General features: G+C 39.4%; 1 protein-coding gene across 3 annotated transcripts in view; it reads left to right on the forward strand.

Annotated features, from left to right (window-relative positions):
* Positions 1-19279, forward strand: part of ATP9A (ATPase phospholipid transporting 9A (putative)) — a 159526-nt gene that overhangs the window by 118064 nt on the left and 22183 nt on the right. For all 3 annotated transcript variants that reach the window (XM_027850773.1, XM_027850775.1, XM_027850783.1), the window contains 4 exons: positions 4263-4424; positions 13402-13494; positions 14856-14939; positions 15501-15671. In XM_027850773.1, coding sequence (XP_027706574.1) covers positions 4263-4424; positions 13402-13494; positions 14856-14939; positions 15501-15671 — 510 coding nt within the window. The remainder of the gene's footprint in view (positions 1-4262; positions 4425-13401; positions 13495-14855; positions 14940-15500; positions 15672-19279) is intronic.

Below are 19279 nucleotides of genomic sequence, written 5' to 3' on the forward strand. Positions count from 1 at the left end.
TCCGCACTATTCTTGACTTTCCCTCAGTCACTATATCTAACCAGTTGCCAAACCTTGTCATTTCTGCTTCTACAATGCCTCTCACATTCATCCCTTTCCCCCTCTTACATAGCCACCATTCTAGTTCAGGTCCTCATCCCTTCTTGCTTGGATTATTATTGTAATTAACTTCATTGCTTCCAGTCTCTCCTTTCATCAGTTCATCTTCCACATGACTACAAAAGTAATTCTCTTAAAGTATAAATTTGACCATGTCACACTCTCCTATTCAGTAAACTTCAATGATTTCCTACTACCCTAGGATCAAATATTAGTTCCTCTGTTTAGCTTTTAAAGCTCATCACTACCTGGTCCCCAACTATCTTAAAAAACTTATTATATGTTACTTCTGCTATACTTCACTCTACAGTTCAGGTCTAATTCATCCAAACTGGCCTTTTTCTTCACACATTACCCACTCTATCTCCTATGTTCATACTTTTGCACTTGCCTGGAATGCAGTCCTTCCTCACTTATTCCTGTTAAAATTCCTTATTTTCTACAAAATTGTTCAAATAGCCACTTTTATGGAAGACTTTGGTAATTCTTTCAAATTCCTGGTATCTTACCCCATGAACTTTATATATGCTTATTTATGTACAGATTATCTCTTATAGTAGAATATATACTTCTTGAGGGAAGGGCTTTGATTTTTGTCTTTGTATCCACATTTCATGTCACAGAGTAGTCATTTACTAAATGAATGAGAAACATTTGTTTTTTATTTTATATATTTATTTTTAAAATTATTTTTAGGCAGTTGGGGTTAAGTGACTTGCCCAGGGTCACACAGCTAGTAAGTGTCAAGTGTTTGGTCAGGCTGGATTTGAACTCAGGTCCTCCTGACTTCAGGGCCAGTGGTCTGTCCACTGCACCACCTAGCTGCCCCTGAGAAACATTTATTAAGTGCTTACTGTGTGCCAAGCACTGTGCTAAGGGTTGAGGATACAGATAAAAAAGTTAGACAGTTTCTTCCCTTAAGGAGATTATATTCTGAGAGAGGAGACTGAACATTATATTTAGGGAGTATTGGTTTGAGAAAGATATTTTGGTCTGGGCAGTGGAGGTGGAGTGGAATGGTGGTAGTATTGATTTAATTACAGTTTTCTGGGCTAGAGGTAAAGGCAGCGAGGTGGTATAGTGGATAGAGAAGTGCCAGGCCTGGGCTCAGGAAGAGTGAGTTCAAATCTGGCCTCAGACTCTTACTAGCTGGGTGACCGTGGGTGAGTTATTTAACCCTGTTTGCCTCAGTTTCCGCGTCTGTAAAATGAGCTGGAGAAGGAAATGGCAAACCACTCCAGTATCTTTGCCAAGAAAACCCCAAATGGGGTCATGGCAAGTTGGGCAGGACTGAAACAACTGAACTAACAACAAGGACTAGAGAGTAGGGTATGGGGAGGAGGGAAGGTACTTCTGAAATGGCCGGTTTGAAGACATTGTCATTGGGAGTGCAGAGTGGGTTAGTTTAGAGGACTAGAAATGCAGGGTGGAGGATGGCTGGGCTGAAGATTGATTGAGAATGGGTCATGGATAGGAGAATATGGAATATTTGCAGCTAGGTAGCACAATAGATTGCCGGATTTGGAGTCAGAAAGACTCGAGTTTGAATTCTCCCTCAGATACTTAATAGGTGTCTCTGGCGAATCACATTTCTTGATCTGTAAAATGGGTATGATAATAGTTCATAGGGTTATTACGAGGTAAGATAAGCAAATAGATAAAGTGCTTTGCAAACCTTAAGGCACTAAGTCAATTCTAGCTTTTTTAAAAGAATTTTTTGAGTAAATTAAATAAAGTAAATGAAGAACAGCACTCTATAAAATTTAACTGTTATTAGGGAAATGTTTGAGTAAAATAAATGAAAGAGAGGAAGAATGGCTATTGTTCAGATGTTAACATGCATCTGAATGACCTCCTCGAGAGTTTGTCCAACAGGATGTATACCTGAGGCACATAATACAGGTAGAAAATGAACTAGGCCCAGAGTTGAAAAAGAGGAGAGCAGGTTGACTTGCTTTTGGGAAATTGCAAAGTACTTTATTGACCCCAAGTATAGCATAACTGCAAAGATTCATCATTTCAGTGTAACTACTTTACCAGCTGTAGGGCATCATGACCTGAATGTCACTGTAAATCACGAGTCACAGAGGGCACTAGGATGGCACATAGAGAGTGTGAGCAAGTCAGCAACATGTAACCAGGGAGCAATTCCAAAGAATGAGAAGAAAGGATGTTAAAAGAACTGTGTTACAGAAAGAGAATATGAGCTGGTTGTGTGGTGTGAGATACGGATGCAGGGTAGTTGGCCAGAACATTCCAATGAGTACTCTCAAGACGTTGGGAGAAAGTGAGGAAAGCCCCTTGCTTATTGGATGGACCCCTATTGGGAACTTTTGGGAAGACATGGATGAGAGACACATAGGTTCAGCAGGCATGGATGGGTTCCATTTTTGTAGGAAACTCCCAAATCAATGAGATTATGGTTCCATTTGAGTATCAGTTGATGCCTATTCAACTTAGTTCATTCTTTCATGTTTAATACTTCTTCAATGGATAACTGATTTCATGATGTAGGGATTCCCTTCGGTGGTACAAACCACAGCCCATCTATGCCTTCTTATCTTATGAGATGGATGCTTATCTAAGCCCTTCAGTAGTTCTTCCATAGGAGATCTAGTCCACAAGCTAGAAGCCTTCCTTTAGGTCTTTGAAAAGTTCATAATTACCAGTAGAGCATACTTAGACTATCCATCTGTTATCTCTTGCTTTTTGCTACCTGACTGGCTGACTTTTATTTCTGGTCACATATTTCCTGGCTGGTATCCCTTATGTCACCCTTGCGTTTGCGGATAATATGCTGCAGCTACCTACTGCCCATCTCTCTTTTGCCCTTTAGGTTCCCCACAATTTTGATTGATTTTCAGAGATTGTGGTGTTCAGTGATCCACAGTCATACTGCATCAGTGGGAATCTGTTGGAGTTAAAAATTGTTTGCTTTTTTTTTATTCAAGAACATCTTGGAGAGTATTGAAAATGGCTTGTAATTTCCCGAATACAATTGACCTCCTTTCTGCTCTTTTATTCTGGATCTAACTTATTGTCCATCTGCATTTTCTGTTCAAGATCTGTGTTGTAATGGATTAACTTAACACAGGCATTCAACAAATATTACCTACCATGTACAGGGTCCCATGTTGGGAGATATGTAGATGGCAGGCAGTGTGGTATAATGGAAAAAGCACTGGATTTGAAGCCAGAAGACCTGTGTTCAAATGCTGGCATTGTTGATGTGATCGAAGGCAAGTAAAAACCTCTTTAGGTCTTAGCTTCCTCCTCTGGCAGTGTGGTACAGTGGAGAACTAGTACCTACATTCTTTTACTGGAGACACCATTTATATGGATAGACATATATAAAATTGAAATTAAGGCAGAAAAAAGGAACGCTGGATCTGAGGGGAGAGGAACTGAGTTCAAATACAACTCTCTACAGCTTATCACTTGGTGTGACTTTGGACAAGCTACTTCATCTCTGTGGGCTTGTTTCCTCATCTGTAAAATTAGGGGATTCAACTAGATGAGAGTAAATGTCTCTTTTAGCTCTAAATCTATACTCGTGTGAGTAGATGATTCCTTCCAACTTAGGTTCTATGATCTAGTGAGTAAGGTTAAAATTGATTGGTGACTGTAACTCAGTCTAATGCTGTGAATTTCTTTTGTTCTATCTCTCTTATTCTCTCTCATTCCCTTTTTCATTCTCTCTCTTATTCTCTTGTCTCTCCCTCTCTCTCTCTCCTTCTTCCTCTCCCCCCCACTTCTCCCCTCTTTCCCTCTCCCTCATCTAAGTAGATTACTTGTCTACCAGGCTATAGTTTGTACTATATTGAATATAGCATCAGTCCAAGTGTTTATAGTTTGTACAGCATTGACTAACTAAGCCTTCCACAGGTCAAAAGTAATTAATATTGTCAATGAGCAGGATTGACCTCGGGAAATGATGTTAAAGGGCCGTTTGTTCACGTCATTCCCTGCCCCCCCCCCAAAAACCCCCAAAACAAAACAAAAACCAAAAAACCAAGAAAAAACCTAGTGCTTTTACCTTGGCATAAGTGATAAACTTTTTCCTCAGCCCGCCCACAGCTCCTCCCTGACTGGTGTTCATTTGCATGACCCGTGAACCTGGAAACTCAGCGGTCTGTCTGACTTTTGACCTTTGGTTATATTAGGTGGCCCTGGTCCAGTGGACTGAAAGTGTTGGTTTAACCCTGGTGGGCAGAGATCAATCTTCTATGCAGCTGAGGACCCCTGGTGGCCAGATTCTGAACTTCACCATTCTTCAAATCTTTCCATTCACTTATGAAAGCAAGCGCATGGGCATCATAGTAAGGGTAAGTAAATACATAAGTTGCCGTTTATTTATAACTACAATAGTTAAAAAACAAAGCAGGTACAGTGCACATGTCAAGCAGCATCAGTGGTCTTGACTTAGTGTTTTCTGTCACCCTCTGCCTCTTTGATATGCATTTTTTCTGAAAGTGTAAAATCTTTCCATATGTTGGAGTCACAACCTTTCTGACCTTCACTGATAAGAAAATATACTTTTCTAAAGCAGACAGACCACAGATATCGGATATAGCTTCTGGTTAACTCATTGAATTAGGAGAGAAAACATGCAGGCTCTATCAAGATCGCAATAGCGAAAGATTGAGCATTTCTTAGTAATGCAACTCTACATGTAGAATAGTAATGATAATAACAAGTCCCATGGCTATATTGCTTTACAGTTTACAAAATGCTTTCTTCACAAAAATCCTCCTACATGAGATGTTCAAATATTATTTTGCCTATTTTACAGTGGAAGAAAATGAGGCTCAGAGAGAAGTGAATTTGTCCAGTCCATATGAACTGCTGAATAAAAATTCTAGAACTAAACCATAGGTAAAAGCTAGCATTCATATAGTGCATTAAGGTTTGCAGCATACTTTATAACTATTAGCTTATCACACCTCCGTACTTAATAAACTCCAGTAGCTCCCTATTGCCTCCAGGGTCAAATAGAAAGTTATCTGGTTGACATTCAAAGCACCTCATAACCTAAGCCCTTCCTACCTTTCCAGTCTTCTTACACCTTACCACCAGACACGTACTCTTCAATCCAGTGACAACAGCCTCCTGGCTATCCCATCAACAAGTCTCTCCATCTCTCAGTTCCAGGCATTCTTTCTAGCTCACTGCTTGCCTGGAACACTTTCTTCTGCTCCAACTACTGACCTGTTTTTAAGTCCCAACTAAAATTCTACCCATTCATGAAGCCTTTCCCAATCCCTTTAATGCCTTCCCTCTGTTATTTCTTTCCTATTTATCCTATACATAACTTGCTTTGCACATGCTTGTTTTCATGTTGTTTTCCCCATTATTTTGTAAACTCCTTGAGGGCAAAGACTGTCTTCTGCTTCTTTTTGTATTCCCAGTGCCTGGCACACAGTAGGTGTTTAATAAATGCTATTGATTGATTGGGCTTGGATTCGGGAAGACCTGAGTTCAAATCCAATCTCAGATACTTACTAACTCTGTGACCCTGGGCAAGTCACTGAACCTTTCTCAGCTACCATTTCCTCATCTATAAAATAAGGGTAAAAACAGCGCCTATCTCCCTGGGTTGTTGAAGGATCTGATAAGCTAATAGTTAATCTTAGAGGCAATAGGGAGTCAGTGAAGTTTGTTGAGTAGAAGAGTTCACATGTTCAGAACTGCTCTTAAGGAAAAATACTTTGTTGACTGTTTGAAAGTGGAATAGGGAGGGACTTGAGGCAAGGAGACTGAGGCTCTCACAACAGCCCAGGAGGAGAGGAGGGCCTGACCTGAGGTCATTACTAGATGAGTAGAGAGAAGGGAGTGGATGCTAGAGATAGTGGAGGTAGAAATAACAAGATTTGACCATTGATTAGGTATGGGGGGGTGAGTGAGAGGGAAGAGTTGAAGATGGCAGCAAGGTTGGGAAAATAGGTGACTGATAGTGTTCTTGATAGCAATAGGGCAGTTTTAAAAAGGGTGGGAGGTTATGAATTCTCTTTTGGACACATTGATTTTGAGATGCTTAGAGGCTATCTAGTCCAGTAGGCAATTGGTAACATGAAATTGGAGCTTAGGGAGAGTAGGGATACACACACATGCATGCATGTGTAAACATGTATATGTATGTACGCACAAAAATATTATACATGCATGTATTAAACATGTATATATGGATATGTTTTAATATATGTATATGTAGAGGTGGAGAGAAAGAGGGAGGAAAAAAAAGTTATTTTGCTTGGATTGCTCCCATTTGTTTGGGACCGTAAGTGCCATTTCATCTAGCCCAGTGGTATCAAACACAATTAGAAATGGGAGTCACTATACTATACATAAGGATCCTTGAGGGCTACATATTAACTTAGAAAACTACCTATGAATATTATCTGTGTTTTATTGTGATTTTATTTATTTTGTTAAGTATTTCCCAGTTACATTTTAATCTAGTTGGTCTTGGGACTGTTGTAGGATACATTTGCACATTGGATGCCCTCTGATCTTAGTCACTTTGGCGGTATGGGGAAAGAATGTTAGGGGTAGAGTCAGAAAGACTTGAGTTGACATCCAGCCTCAAACATGTACTAGCCGTGTGACCCTGTTCAAATCACTTAATTTCTGTTTGCCTTGGTTTCCTCAACTGTAAAATGAGGATAACAATGGCACCTAACTTCTGGGGTTGTTGTGAAGGTCAAATGAGATATTTATAAAGTACCTAGAATGGTAGCTGCCACATAGTAGATAATTAATAAATGCTTGTTTCTTTCTTTCCCCCTTCATCTACTGGTCTGTCATGGTAGCAAGAGTGTTCAGGGCCTTCTGATTTAGCTCTGATAGTTTTAACACCAGTATGCTCCAACTCTCCCAATTTAAACGCTACCTTGTTACAGCCCCACCTATCCTGAGCTACATCCTTTCAGGAAGAAGCAACTTTATAGATAGGTGAGGAACACTTTGTCCTGAACCTTAGCTCCTGACTTCTGATTTAAGGGATTCCCTGGGCAAAAGTCAGGAACTTTGAATAATGTAGAAGTCTGTGACAAACTTTTTTTTTTTTTTTGCCTGAGACAGAGCTACAGAGATGTGCGCACTCATGTAAACACATGCACACTCAAAGAGAACCATATGGACAGACACAGAAATAGAGACCCATAGATAAGCACACACACACAAACACATGCACACACTATGTCAACAAGCATTTATTAAGAGTTCACTATAGGCCAGGCATCGTACAAAGTGCTGGACATACAAATATAAGCAAGATAGATAGATTTACAAACACCCAAGGAGGTAGACATGGAGACAGATAAGCTTAGGGATAAGACAGACAGACAGGTACAGATATGTGGACACAGACAAATGAACAGACAGACACTTTTCAATAGGGCTTAGCTTTCTGACTTAGTTTTCTCACAGTGGACTTATACTCACTTTCCGCAAATTAAAAAAAATTTTTTTTAAGAGAACCTCATAGAGTGAAGAAGGTAGATTTAGTTCTGCAGCAGATCAGCGTCTGGTTGAGCGTTTCTTCACAGGTATTGACTTCTGTCACCTCATACCTTCAGCTACATCAGACAGCTTACAGAAGGACCGTCTTGCTGCCCGCAAACTGGTCTTTTTTGTTTGTATTGTGACCTCAGTTCTAGGAAGTAGGCTAGAAACAAAGGCCATGCGAGCTACCTCTTTGGAGGCAGTTTGTTTTGTTGTGCACAAGATGTTCCATTGAGCCCCCTCCTTTCCCACCCCTCAGCCCCCCGCACATGTGGAATGGTGAAGTCTGAGCTCCTGCATAGATCATGCCATTGTCATAGCTGAAAGAAAAAAAGCCTTTGAATACTGGCCAAAAGCAAACCAGGATGGAAAAAGATGAAATTCTGAAACAATAGCACTGGCAAATCCCTCTGTAAATTTATAGTGTGATCTTGCCATGATCTGAGAACGAAGTAACCTTCTAATGAACTCGATGAGGAGGAAATGACTAATGCTAGAAGACAGTTGATATAGTATTTATATTGGACAAAATCTCTAAACTATCTTAAGCCAGTTCTACAGCAGAGGAAGTGGAAGGTTTATGTACTTTCCTACAAAATAGTTGTAAAACACCATTTTTTGGGAAGAAAACAGGCAGAAACTTTATGTTGGGACAGCTACCTTTTGCTTGAGCAAGAGAGCTCTGGATAGTAATTTCTGGAGCAATACATCAAAGATAAACTATATGAATTGACCATACGGCCACTTTTTTCCCCTTTTGATTGAAATCTATCTTTTGGACACTTTTGTTATCCTATAAGATTCTCAATGTTAGGCCATCTAAAAGTAAATTTAAAGAGAAAATTGTTCTTTTGGCTAAAGGTGCTCTGTATTTAAATTAAAGATTTTGTGTATGGAATTTAAATAAAAATATTTTAAAATATTTTATTTTTCTCCAATTACATGTTAAAGCAAAAAGTTTTGAGGGTGCAGCTAGATGGTGCAGGGAATAGAGCACTGGCCTTGGATTCAGGAAGATGTGAGTTCAAATGTGACCTCAGACTTTTGACACTTACTAGTTGTGTGACCCTGGGCAAGTCATTTCACCCCATTGCTTTGACAGAAAATAAAAAGTTTTGAGTTCCAAATTCTATCCCTTTCTCCCCTCCCCCCTCCCTGAGATGATAAGCAATCTGATATGGATTATGCAGGTGTGGTCTTGTAAAACATTTCCATATTAGTCATTTTATACAAGAAGACTTGAATTAAAAAAAGAGGGAATGAAAGAAAGTGAAAAGTAGCATGAAAAGCAACATTTTTGTTCAAGGTGTTTATTCTGGAGAGGACTGACTTTGCTTCATTGGCTGATCATTTTAGGACTGATTGATTCTTCTCTCATGCCCTCTACACATTGACCAAACCTCTGCCACTCTCTCTTTTTTAAATTAAAAATTTTTATTCTGAACTTAAACATTAAATAAAACAGACATTTCTAAACATATAGTAGAGCAGAATAAGAGAATTTTACATGAAACTGCAGATGTCTATCATTTACAGTTTGCTTTTTTTTTTCCAGTGAGGCAGTCGGGGTTAAGTGACTTGCCTAAGGTCACACAGCTAGTCCGTGTCAAGTGTTTGGTCTGAGGCCAGATTTGAACTCAGGTCCCCCTGACTTTAGGGCTGGTGCTCTATCCACTGCGCCACCTAGCTGCCCCTGCTTTTCTTTTAAGTATACAATTAAGTTCAGCTAATAGCTTTCAAAGGAGCAGCTAGATGACTCAGCGGATAGAGCACTGGGCCTGGAATTAGGAAGATCTGAGTTCACATGTGGCCTCAAACACTTAATAGCTGTGTGACCATGGGCAAGTCACTAAACTTTTGTTTGCTATAATCCACTGGAGAAGGAAATGGCAAACAACTCCAATATCTTTGCCAAGAAAATGCCATGGACAGTATGGTTCATGGGGCCACAAGGAGTCAGATACAACTGAACGACTGAACACATACAATAGCTTTCAGAGTTCTTTTGCTCACCTATGCTTCCTGCTAGCCTACCTTTTCTTTCTGTTCTCTGCATTAAAAAAAAAAATCAATTACCTTCCAAATTGCTTTCCAGAATGACTGTATCAATCCACAGCTCCAACAGCAGTGCATTAGTGTGTCTGTTTTTCTGTAATCCCACAAACAATTGCCATTTTCCTTTATTGGCATTGTTGTCATTCTGATAGGTATGAGGTGGGACCTCAGACATACTTGAATTTGCATTTCTCTAATTATTGGTGCTTTGGAGTATTTTTTCATGTGCTTATTGATAGCTTGGATTTCTTCCTTTGAAAACTTTTTGTCCATCTACTTTGACTATTTATTGGGGAATCCTGGCACTTGCCCTGATCAAACACTTCTTTGAGGCTCACTTCCGTCTATTTATATGATCGTGTTCCTATCCTTGTTGCTGCCATCTGCTGGCCTTTGAGTTACTCTCTTTCCTTTCTCAAGTAGTTAAGTACTTGTCTCAGAGTCGTCTTCTCTGTCCCAGTGTCAGTCCTCATCCTTGGGAATCTCAGTGTTCACATTGATGTCTCTTTAACATTCTGACCTTATGGTTAATTAATTTCCTGAACTCCTATCACCTACATTTCCCATCTACCTTACTACCCTGAAGGAGACCCACATCTTAGACCAGAAGGGTCAAACACTCAGCCTATGGGATAGCAAGTTCACCATGAACCAGATTAAAATGTAATTGGGAAATATATATCAAAATAAATAAAGACACAGTAGGACATAGATGATGTTAATGTTTGGTTTTCTAAGTTATTATGTCCCCCCAGAGGGATTGTTTTGTATAGTTTAGAGGCTTCTGTTTCTATTTGCATTTGATACCATTGCCTTAGACCATGACTCTTAGGAGTATGGTCTTTATGAGATCCCCAACTCTGAAATTCCCCTATCCACCACTTTCTCCCTTCCTTCTCTCTCTGCCTCCTAAACCTTTTCTTTGTCCTAATTTAGATCTCTGGTTCCTTCATATCTCCCTCTTTTCCAGTCCATGTTCCTCACTTTCTTCCTCTTAACTGCCTTGACTCGATAGTTTGACAATTCATCTATATTATGTATTTCATCCCTGTAGGATGTTTCCCTATTCTTTGAATAGTGATATCTTGCCATTTCTCAACCTTACGTTATCCCCACCATCTGTCTTCTTTGTTCCTACTTCCAAATTTCTGAATGACATTCTGAATGACTGAATGACATGTAGATGTTGTCTACTGGGTCTTCTAACTATTTCGTTAACCTAATTCTCAATTGGGACTTTGCTACTTCCATGACAGTACTTGTATGCTTCCCTAATTGGCTATCTATTACATTTCCCTAAAGAAGCTGTTCAAAACATTCTTCATTTCCAACCCCTTCCCTCTCCTACTTTACTGAGAAAATCAAAGCTATCCATCTTGCATTTGCTGATCTCCTACTTCTCTGTTCCTTCATCTGTTTTCTTCTGTTTTGTTCCAGTCTTAGAGGATGAAGTAATTCTGATTCTTGACAAGACTAACCCCTCTACTTGTGCCTTTAGTCATGTCCCTATCTGTCTCCTTCAGGAGTTTGCCTCATTGGTCATATGCTTTCTTTCATTCATCTTCACTCTTCCCCTATTTGTTAGACACTTCCCCATGGCCTATAATCTTCAAGTCTCACATATACCTAAAAAACAAACAGCAACAACAACAACAACAAAAAAAAAAACCCAAAAAAATCCCTTCCACTTGACCCTGTCCTTTATGTTATTTTATAATCTCTCCTAAATTTGATTGCCAGACCTCAAGAAAGTATCATCCCTACTCACTGCTTCCATTTTCTTTATTATCCACTTATTTCTTTATTACCTTGCATTTGGGCTTCAGATCCCACCAGTCAACTGAAATTGCCTTCCTCGAAGTTACCAATGATCTCTTAATGGCTAATTCCAATGATTTTTTTCTAGCTTTTCTTCCTCTTTAATATTTCTCTCCATATATGTGTTGACTGTCCCATTCTCCTGGATATTCTTTCTCTTGACTCCTAAGGTACCATTCTTTTCTTCTTACCCATCTGACCACTCTTTCTCAATGTCTTTTGCTAAATTCTTATTCATTCTCCACCCTTCAAGTGTGACTATAATCCAAAACTTAATCCTTTTATCTTCTCTTTCTGTACTTTATAATCTTATCTATTCTCAATCTTTGTTTTGAATCTTTATACCTATATCTCCATTGCCTGCTGGATCTTTTTCATTTGAGTGTCCTGCTGGCATTCAAACTTATGTCCAAAACAGTACTCATTCTGTTTCTTCCCTCAACCCATCTATCCTACACATAGCCCTGTTTGTAGTGGCAAAATAACCATTCTCCATTAGCTTCATAATCTTAGACTCTTCCTTGATAATATTCTTCACTTTTCATACCCATTCAGATGCCACGTAGTATAGATTCTATCACAACTTTTTTTTGTGTGTCCTCTCTCCCTTTACACAATCACCAACTCTAGGCCTTCATCATGTCTTCCATAGACTGTTGTAATAGCCTTCTGATTGACCTCTGTACCTCCACTCTCTTCATTTCATCCTTCACACAGCTACCAAAATAAACTATTCAAGGCATAGGGCTGACTAGGTCCCCTTACTCCCTCAAAAAAAGAATCAAATAAACAACAACTAAAAACCTCATCCTAAACTACTAAGAACAAACCTTAAGAAACTATCCGTTTTCTCTGGGATAAATTATGTAACCTCTGGAGCCTAGGATATAAGGCTTTTTGTAGTAAGGCTCTGCCCAACTTTTCCAGGCTTATTTTATATTGCTTCCTTTTGGAGTCCCCATTCAGTCTGAACTGGAATACTAGCTGTTTCCTGAACTAGACTTTTTTTTTAATTGGACATCTCCATACCTGGAACATATATTACTTTGTTCATTTTCATCTTTTAGAATCCTTATCTTTCTTCAATGCTCAACTCAGGCATTATCTCCTCAGTGAAATCTTCCATGTTCCTCCAAATTCTTAGTTCTCTTTTCCTTTTCAAATTTTGCTAGAGAACTTTGATTTCTCCTTTACCCTTATCACTTTGTATTTTTTCTTCTATTCATATATTGTTTTTGCTGGTAAAATAATAATGATAATAATAATAATAATAATAACTTGTAAGACACTTCTAATGTTTCAAGCACTTTACAAATATTATCCCTTTTGATTCTCAACCCTGAGAGATAAGCTATTATTATCCCTATTTACAGTGAGGAAACAAACTGGGGTTCAGAGTCACACAGCTAGTAAGTGTCTGAGGTGCAATTTGCACTCAGGACTTCCTGACTCTCAGATCCACTGCTCTATTCACTCTGTTTCTTTGATGCCTAGGAATGCCTTAGAACGTAGTACCTTGAAAGCACCATTTGCAGATAAAATGATGAAAAACAGAGCCACATACATACATATACATATACATATACATATAGTCCTAGAATCTTTCCGCTGATTACTTGTACACATTGAAGGCACTTGTATTTCCATTGTCCATTTGTTGCCTTTCATTTGGTTACATAACCACTCAACTCCATACTCTCATCATAGATGTCTTGGCTGTGTTTCAAATGACTTCTTGCAGGTAAGTCATTGTTTCAATACTACAGCCTAGGTCCATCTGTAGTGGGTTTTTGTTATTATTATTATTATTATTATTATTATATTACTATTCTTTGAGTTGTTTGTAGTTTCAGTTCCTTTGAAAAATGTATTTAGGGGACAATGAAGGTGATCCTTCAGTTCTTCATTCATTTCCCCCCTCCCCAGGATGAGTCAACAGGAGAAATAACATTCTACATGAAGGGAGCAGATGTTGTCATGGCTGGTATTGTGCAGTATAATGACTGGCTGGAAGAAGAGGTAAGATTTGGTCTAGTCTTGTTCTTTCTAGAATAAAGCACAAAGCAAAAGCTGTTAATAACCTTCTTAAAAGAAGAGACCCCCTGTTGCATTCTGGTTTGTGAAAGCTGCCTAACAGCAGGAAACATAAGGCTGTAAAGAGCTGGGTCTCTGAAGGAAAGAATTGGTCATCTGGGAGCAGGGGAGTGAGCCCCAGAGGGTCAGTTTCAATGTCAGATTGGCTCATTTAATCATTCTGTTGTCCATAGTTGTTTTAATTTCTAGGGTCTTGTTTGAAATTTTAAACTTTTCCCTAATTTTGGAGGTGTTGTTTCTAAGAAAACCATGATTTAAAGTGGTGGGGGAGGGTACATTTGCTAGGTTCACAAGTCTCTTAATTTCAAACTGCACATTTATATAACATTTAGTCATTAGGCCTAGGCTTTATCCCAAGTGTGTGGGCTTATTGAATAATAGCCAGTGATGATCTTTGTGGATTTCTAGTAAAAAAAAAAATAGTCATCCAGATGGCTAAACCACTACTATGATGAGATATAGATAACTAGTATATGTGTAATCCAGGATCCTGAATTTAGTTTAAAGTTAATTAACTATATAAGTAGAAGGTAGGGGAGACATTGCCAGATTGTAGTTCATGAGAAAAAGACAAATTCAGTATGAGTCAGTATGATATTTTAGCCCCTTCCCCCCCAAAAAAACTTAATATGACCTTGATATTCATTCATTACACACTCATTCATTCATTCATTCATTCTTTAAACAACAATCACTAAGACTCTGCCAAAGCACCATGCCATGATAGACTTCAGATATTTGAAGGGTTATCAGGTGAAAGAGGGTTGTTCTCTGTGGCTCTAGAAGGCACGATTAAGATCAGTGGCAGAAGCTACAGGAAGGCAGATTTTGACTCAATATAAAGGACTTTCTAACTATCAGAACTGTTTGAACAAAAGGAATGAGTTGCTTTGAAAAGTAATGCATTCCTTGTCACTGAATATTTTCAAATAAAGGTGTGATGACTGAAGACTGGGGATGTTAGAGAGATTCATTTGAACTTCCAGCAGGGTTTGGATCTCAGAGTTGCTTTCCAACTCTAACCTCCTTTAATTTTAGGAAAATTTTTTTTTATACTGGTTAACCTTCAAATTCTTCTTGGATTGAATAGGTCATGCTGTCTCCATTTTCCATGCTAGATAAACATAAGAACAAGTTACTACAATTGGGGGAAAGCTGTTGACATATCTAGGATGAGGATTAAAGCATGCTGCTAGTTACATAGATAATAAATACTCATCGATCGTACAAGACTCTTAAGCTTTTCTCCCTGTTGATTGTGACCTTGTTCTCTGGCTGCTTTTCAGTGTGGTAACATGGCGAGAGAAGGCTTGAGGGTTCTGGTGGTTGCGAAGAAGTCTCTGATGGAAGAGCAGTATCAGGACTTCGAGGTAAGAGGTTTTATGATTTGAAATGGATGACTGGGACTCCAGGGCTTGACAGCGGTGGGGAGAAGTTCTGTGTGAGGAAATCTAGTGACTCTATGCCTTGAAGTGTTGTTCGTCCTTCGTTCTTGAAGAGGACCAATGTCATCAGAAGGGTGATGTCTTGATATGCTCATGGATCAGATTTAAGGAGCCAATGTGGAGTCCTTGAGTAACAATTTCTAAGGAAACCTTGAGAATAAACATGTGAAATTTGCCTAGCAGTAATCATGTCTCAGTAGCACTTTTTGTAGCTAAAGATGCAGGAAGTAGAACATGTAATTGGTTTTGTTTGAATGCAGAATCAAAAAGCTCCGCTCTGTGGTTGGTTATGATGCCCTTATGTAGACAGTCTTGTAAGTAACATTATAAAAGCACTCCAAGAGTTGTTAGGATTAAAGCAATCCGATTTTTTTTTTCAGCTACTCCAGGATAACATCATTAGAGAATCTTCTGCCTTACCGTCATGGGATCAGGAGGGTAAACTTTGGGTGAATCAGAGGACATGTCTTTTGCTTCCCCCTTCAGGCACGCTATGTCCAAGCGAAGCTCAGTGTTCATGACCGTTCTCTCAAAGTGGCGACTGTGATTGAGAGCCTGGAAATGGAGATGGAGCTGCTTTGCTTGACTGGAGTGGAAGACCAGCTCCAAACAGATGTGCGGCCTACCTTGGAGACATTGAGGAATGCAGGCATCAAGGTAGGGCCAGAATATACCAGCGACTGGATTCTGAGCCTGTGGCTTCTGCTACTCATAGATAGCCAGTTTTACCCAATTAAATTCAACAGATGTTAAGCATGCAGAACACTGTGCTAGACACTGGGAAGATTAAAAAAAGAAAAACAATGCACTCTTTACACTTAAGGATTTGACAATCTAGTAGTGGAGATGTGGGCAGCTAGGTGGCACAGTGCATAGAGTGCCAGGCTTGGAGTCAGGAAGGCTCCTTTTCCCAAGTTCACATGTGGCCTCAGACACATGATCCTAAGCAAATCACTTAATCCTGTTTGTCTCAGTTTCCTCATCTGTTAAAAAAAATGAGCTGGCACGTATCATCTCTATCAGATTACATGCCATCTTGGGGAGTGGGGAGGGCAGAGAGGGAGAAAAAAATTTGGAACTCAAAATCTTGTGAAAGCGAATGTTGAAAACTTATTGGAAAAAATAAAATACTATTAAGGAAAAAAAAATGAGCTGGAGAAGGAAATGGCAAACCACTCCAGTATCTTTGCCAAGAAAACCCCAAATGGGGTCATGGAGAGTCAGACACAACTGAAATGATTGAACAACAAAAAAGTGGAGATATGACAGGCACCCAAATAACTAGAATACAAAATAGAACATAGCAATTCAGTTCAACAATTCAGTCATCATTTATAAAGCGTGTACTACTTACTACAAGGTGATGTGGCCGAAGGCACGAAGAGACAAACAAAATGTTGTTTGAGGAGGATTAACTTAGTATGTAAAGCATATGGAATGCTGAATGGGGAGTCAAGAAGACATAGGTTCAAAATCTGCCTCTGACATTTACTAGCTGTGTAAGCCTAGGGAAGTCACTTAGTGACTCTCTGCCTCAGTTATATCATCTGTAATGGGAATAACAGTAGTAGCATCTACCTTCCAGTGTTGTTGTGAGGATCAAAAAGCACTCTGTAAACCTTAAAACTCTATGTAAACATTATTGTTAGCTACAATTATTATGTTATGAAAAAAACCAGGGTAGGAAGTAAGAGTACAAAGGATAGGTTCAGATAAAGTGGGTTAGGAAAATTTAAGAATGACGATAATGTTTTTGGGTGAGGAAGCGGGGATCAGGGAAGGCTACACAGAGGGAGCAGCGCCTGTGTGCAGCCTTGGAGGAAGCAGGCCTTTTCAGGTGTGTGCTGGCAAATGTTTAACATCTGGCTGTCTGAAAAAAATTATACAAAACGTACTTTTAAGTTTAATTGCATTATTAACATTTTCTCCATCATTTTCTTAAATCTAGACAATCAACAAAACAAAAAATTAAGCCCTGATTTGTAGCCTTTGCTGGTTTTTGAGGTGTTGGTGCTCACCTGAAAATTTAACAATTGGCTCTCTGGTATAAGCTGGCTCCAGTACACCCTTGGATATTTTTATTTATGTCCTTGCCCCTGGTGTGGACCACTGCATACAAGAGGTGACTAACAAATGATTACAGTTGATTTGTCAGTCTTATGTGCTCTGTAGCTATAACCTAAGGAACAATTTCAGACATTTACAAGTATCCAGCAGAGGGAGTCTGGGGTCAAGTCTGTGAGTAACAGAAAAAGAACATTTTTTTTTCCTTACTGTTCTTTTCCAAGGTTCTGAGCAACTTGAGGATGCAGATGCCTGTAGCCTCTGACAAACAGATGTTTTATCACCCATTTCCATACAGAAATAGGAAAATGATAAAGACTGAGGATTAAAGCAGGGTTCATAACATCCAGTTCATCGCCGTTTTCCTCCTTTGTCCTTCTTTGACAATGAGGGGTGGTGGCATGATATGATGGGAAGAATATTGGCTCTTTTAGAGTCAGACCTCTAAGGTCCAAATCCCCACTTGGCTACTATGACCTTGGGCAAGTCATTTACCTTCTCTGGGCCTTGGTTCCCTAATCTGTAAAATGAGAGAGTTGAAGCAGATGACCTCTTAAGTTCCTTTTAGCACCAAGTCTAGGATCCAGTGATCTTCAGGTGTAGGATAGAGTTCATTCCCTTAGGACTTTAGTGAAAGAAGAACCAAATAACCCTTAAATTCATTCCAGACACACAAATGATGCATATTGGAGTCAAGACATGACCTTCAGTGGAGTTCAGTGGCCATTTGTCTTTGGATTTGTCTGTCTGTGAATGTGTCTGTGCATGTTTCCATATTAGCTAAATTCCATTGCTAACCTTCAGCCCACAAATTAAGTTTATTGCGAGAAAAGAGCTGAAAAAAATCCTCTTTTCATAAAATTAATCTGACTGTCCATTTATTATAATGTAGCAAGGCGTAGAAGCCACTGAATTTTAGTATATAAAACTCTGCAGTGACAGATCTGCCAGTTAGCTCTTCTGTTCCAAATTGATGCCAGATCAAGCTTTCTCATCCAGCTCCCCTGGGTGATTCTTTCATGGCTGGTACTGTACTGCCAAAAGGAGAAGACCTTTTATGCAAGAGACAAATGGGAGCCTGGGAATAGTGTGAAAGGCTTTCTCCTTTTACCCCATGGTGGATTGCTGAGCAAACTAGTTTATAATAGGGATCAAAGGCCCTAACTTCTGAACACAGGTGTAGTAGTAGGACTTCTTCCTTCTAATTACTCATGCCTTCATCAGTTTTAGAGCCCTTTTCTCTGTTGCAGATGGCAGTCCCTCAGTACCTGAGCAGAGGGTCTTTATGAGGTGCTGAGGCCAAAGAAATGCATCATCTGGTGGCCAGTGCTCTGGTGATGGGCAGCTCCTTGTTTCTTCAACAACAGACCCATGGACTGTTGCCAGACTGTCTTAGAAGCCCTTTCAGTTTGGCACAACCTGCCAGAGCTTGTGATTTCTGGACACAGTCTTCAAGAATCTAGAGTCACTTCCATGGCCCAGTAAGGTGTCAGAAGAGGACTTTAGCAGAGGGCATGATAGTGGACTGTTTGACAGATAGCTTTGTATAGCATTGTCTTTATGTATTACTCTCACAGATAACTCGAGTCAGCCTCAAAAATTGCTAAGGAAGCCAAGTTTGTTTATATTCGTGCCAGGGACACAAATGGTACATGCTGGAGTGGAGACAAGGTCTTCAGCGGAACTCAGAGGCCATTTGTCTTTGCGTGTGTCTGTGAATGTGTGTACATGTCTCCATATTAACTAAATTAAGTTTATTGTGAGAAAATAGCCAAAGGAATCCTGTTTTGCCCCCTTCACATCCTTTGCTTTGCCCTCTCTTATTTCATCTCCTTTAGTGCCTCATATTTCTGACCCCACCCCCACTTCATCAGGACTGCTTTGTATTCCTTCTTGTAGGCCCAAAGGACAAAGTCCTTTAATCAAATAATCTAATTATTATTTTCACTTGTTAATAGTAGAGTTTCCCAATCAAATGGCCTAACCTAAACCGAATATCAGTAGCAGCAAATATTTCTCTATCACTTTAAAGTGATTTGGCACTTCACAAGAACCTTATGAGGTACAGAAAGTAATATGATTCCCTTTCTGCAGATGAGGAAACTGAGGCTCACAGAGAAGTGACTTGCTTAAGCAGATAGCTACTAAGTGGTGGGTCCAAGTTTTCTATTTCTAGGCCCAGTGCCATCTCTACTCCATCT

Source organism: Vombatus ursinus, unplaced genomic scaffold (genome assembly GCF_900497805.2).
Source record: "Vombatus ursinus unplaced genomic scaffold, bare-nosed wombat genome assembly UNPS02000580.1, whole genome shotgun sequence".
NCBI lineage: Eukaryota > Metazoa > Chordata > Mammalia > Diprotodontia > Vombatidae > Vombatus > Vombatus ursinus.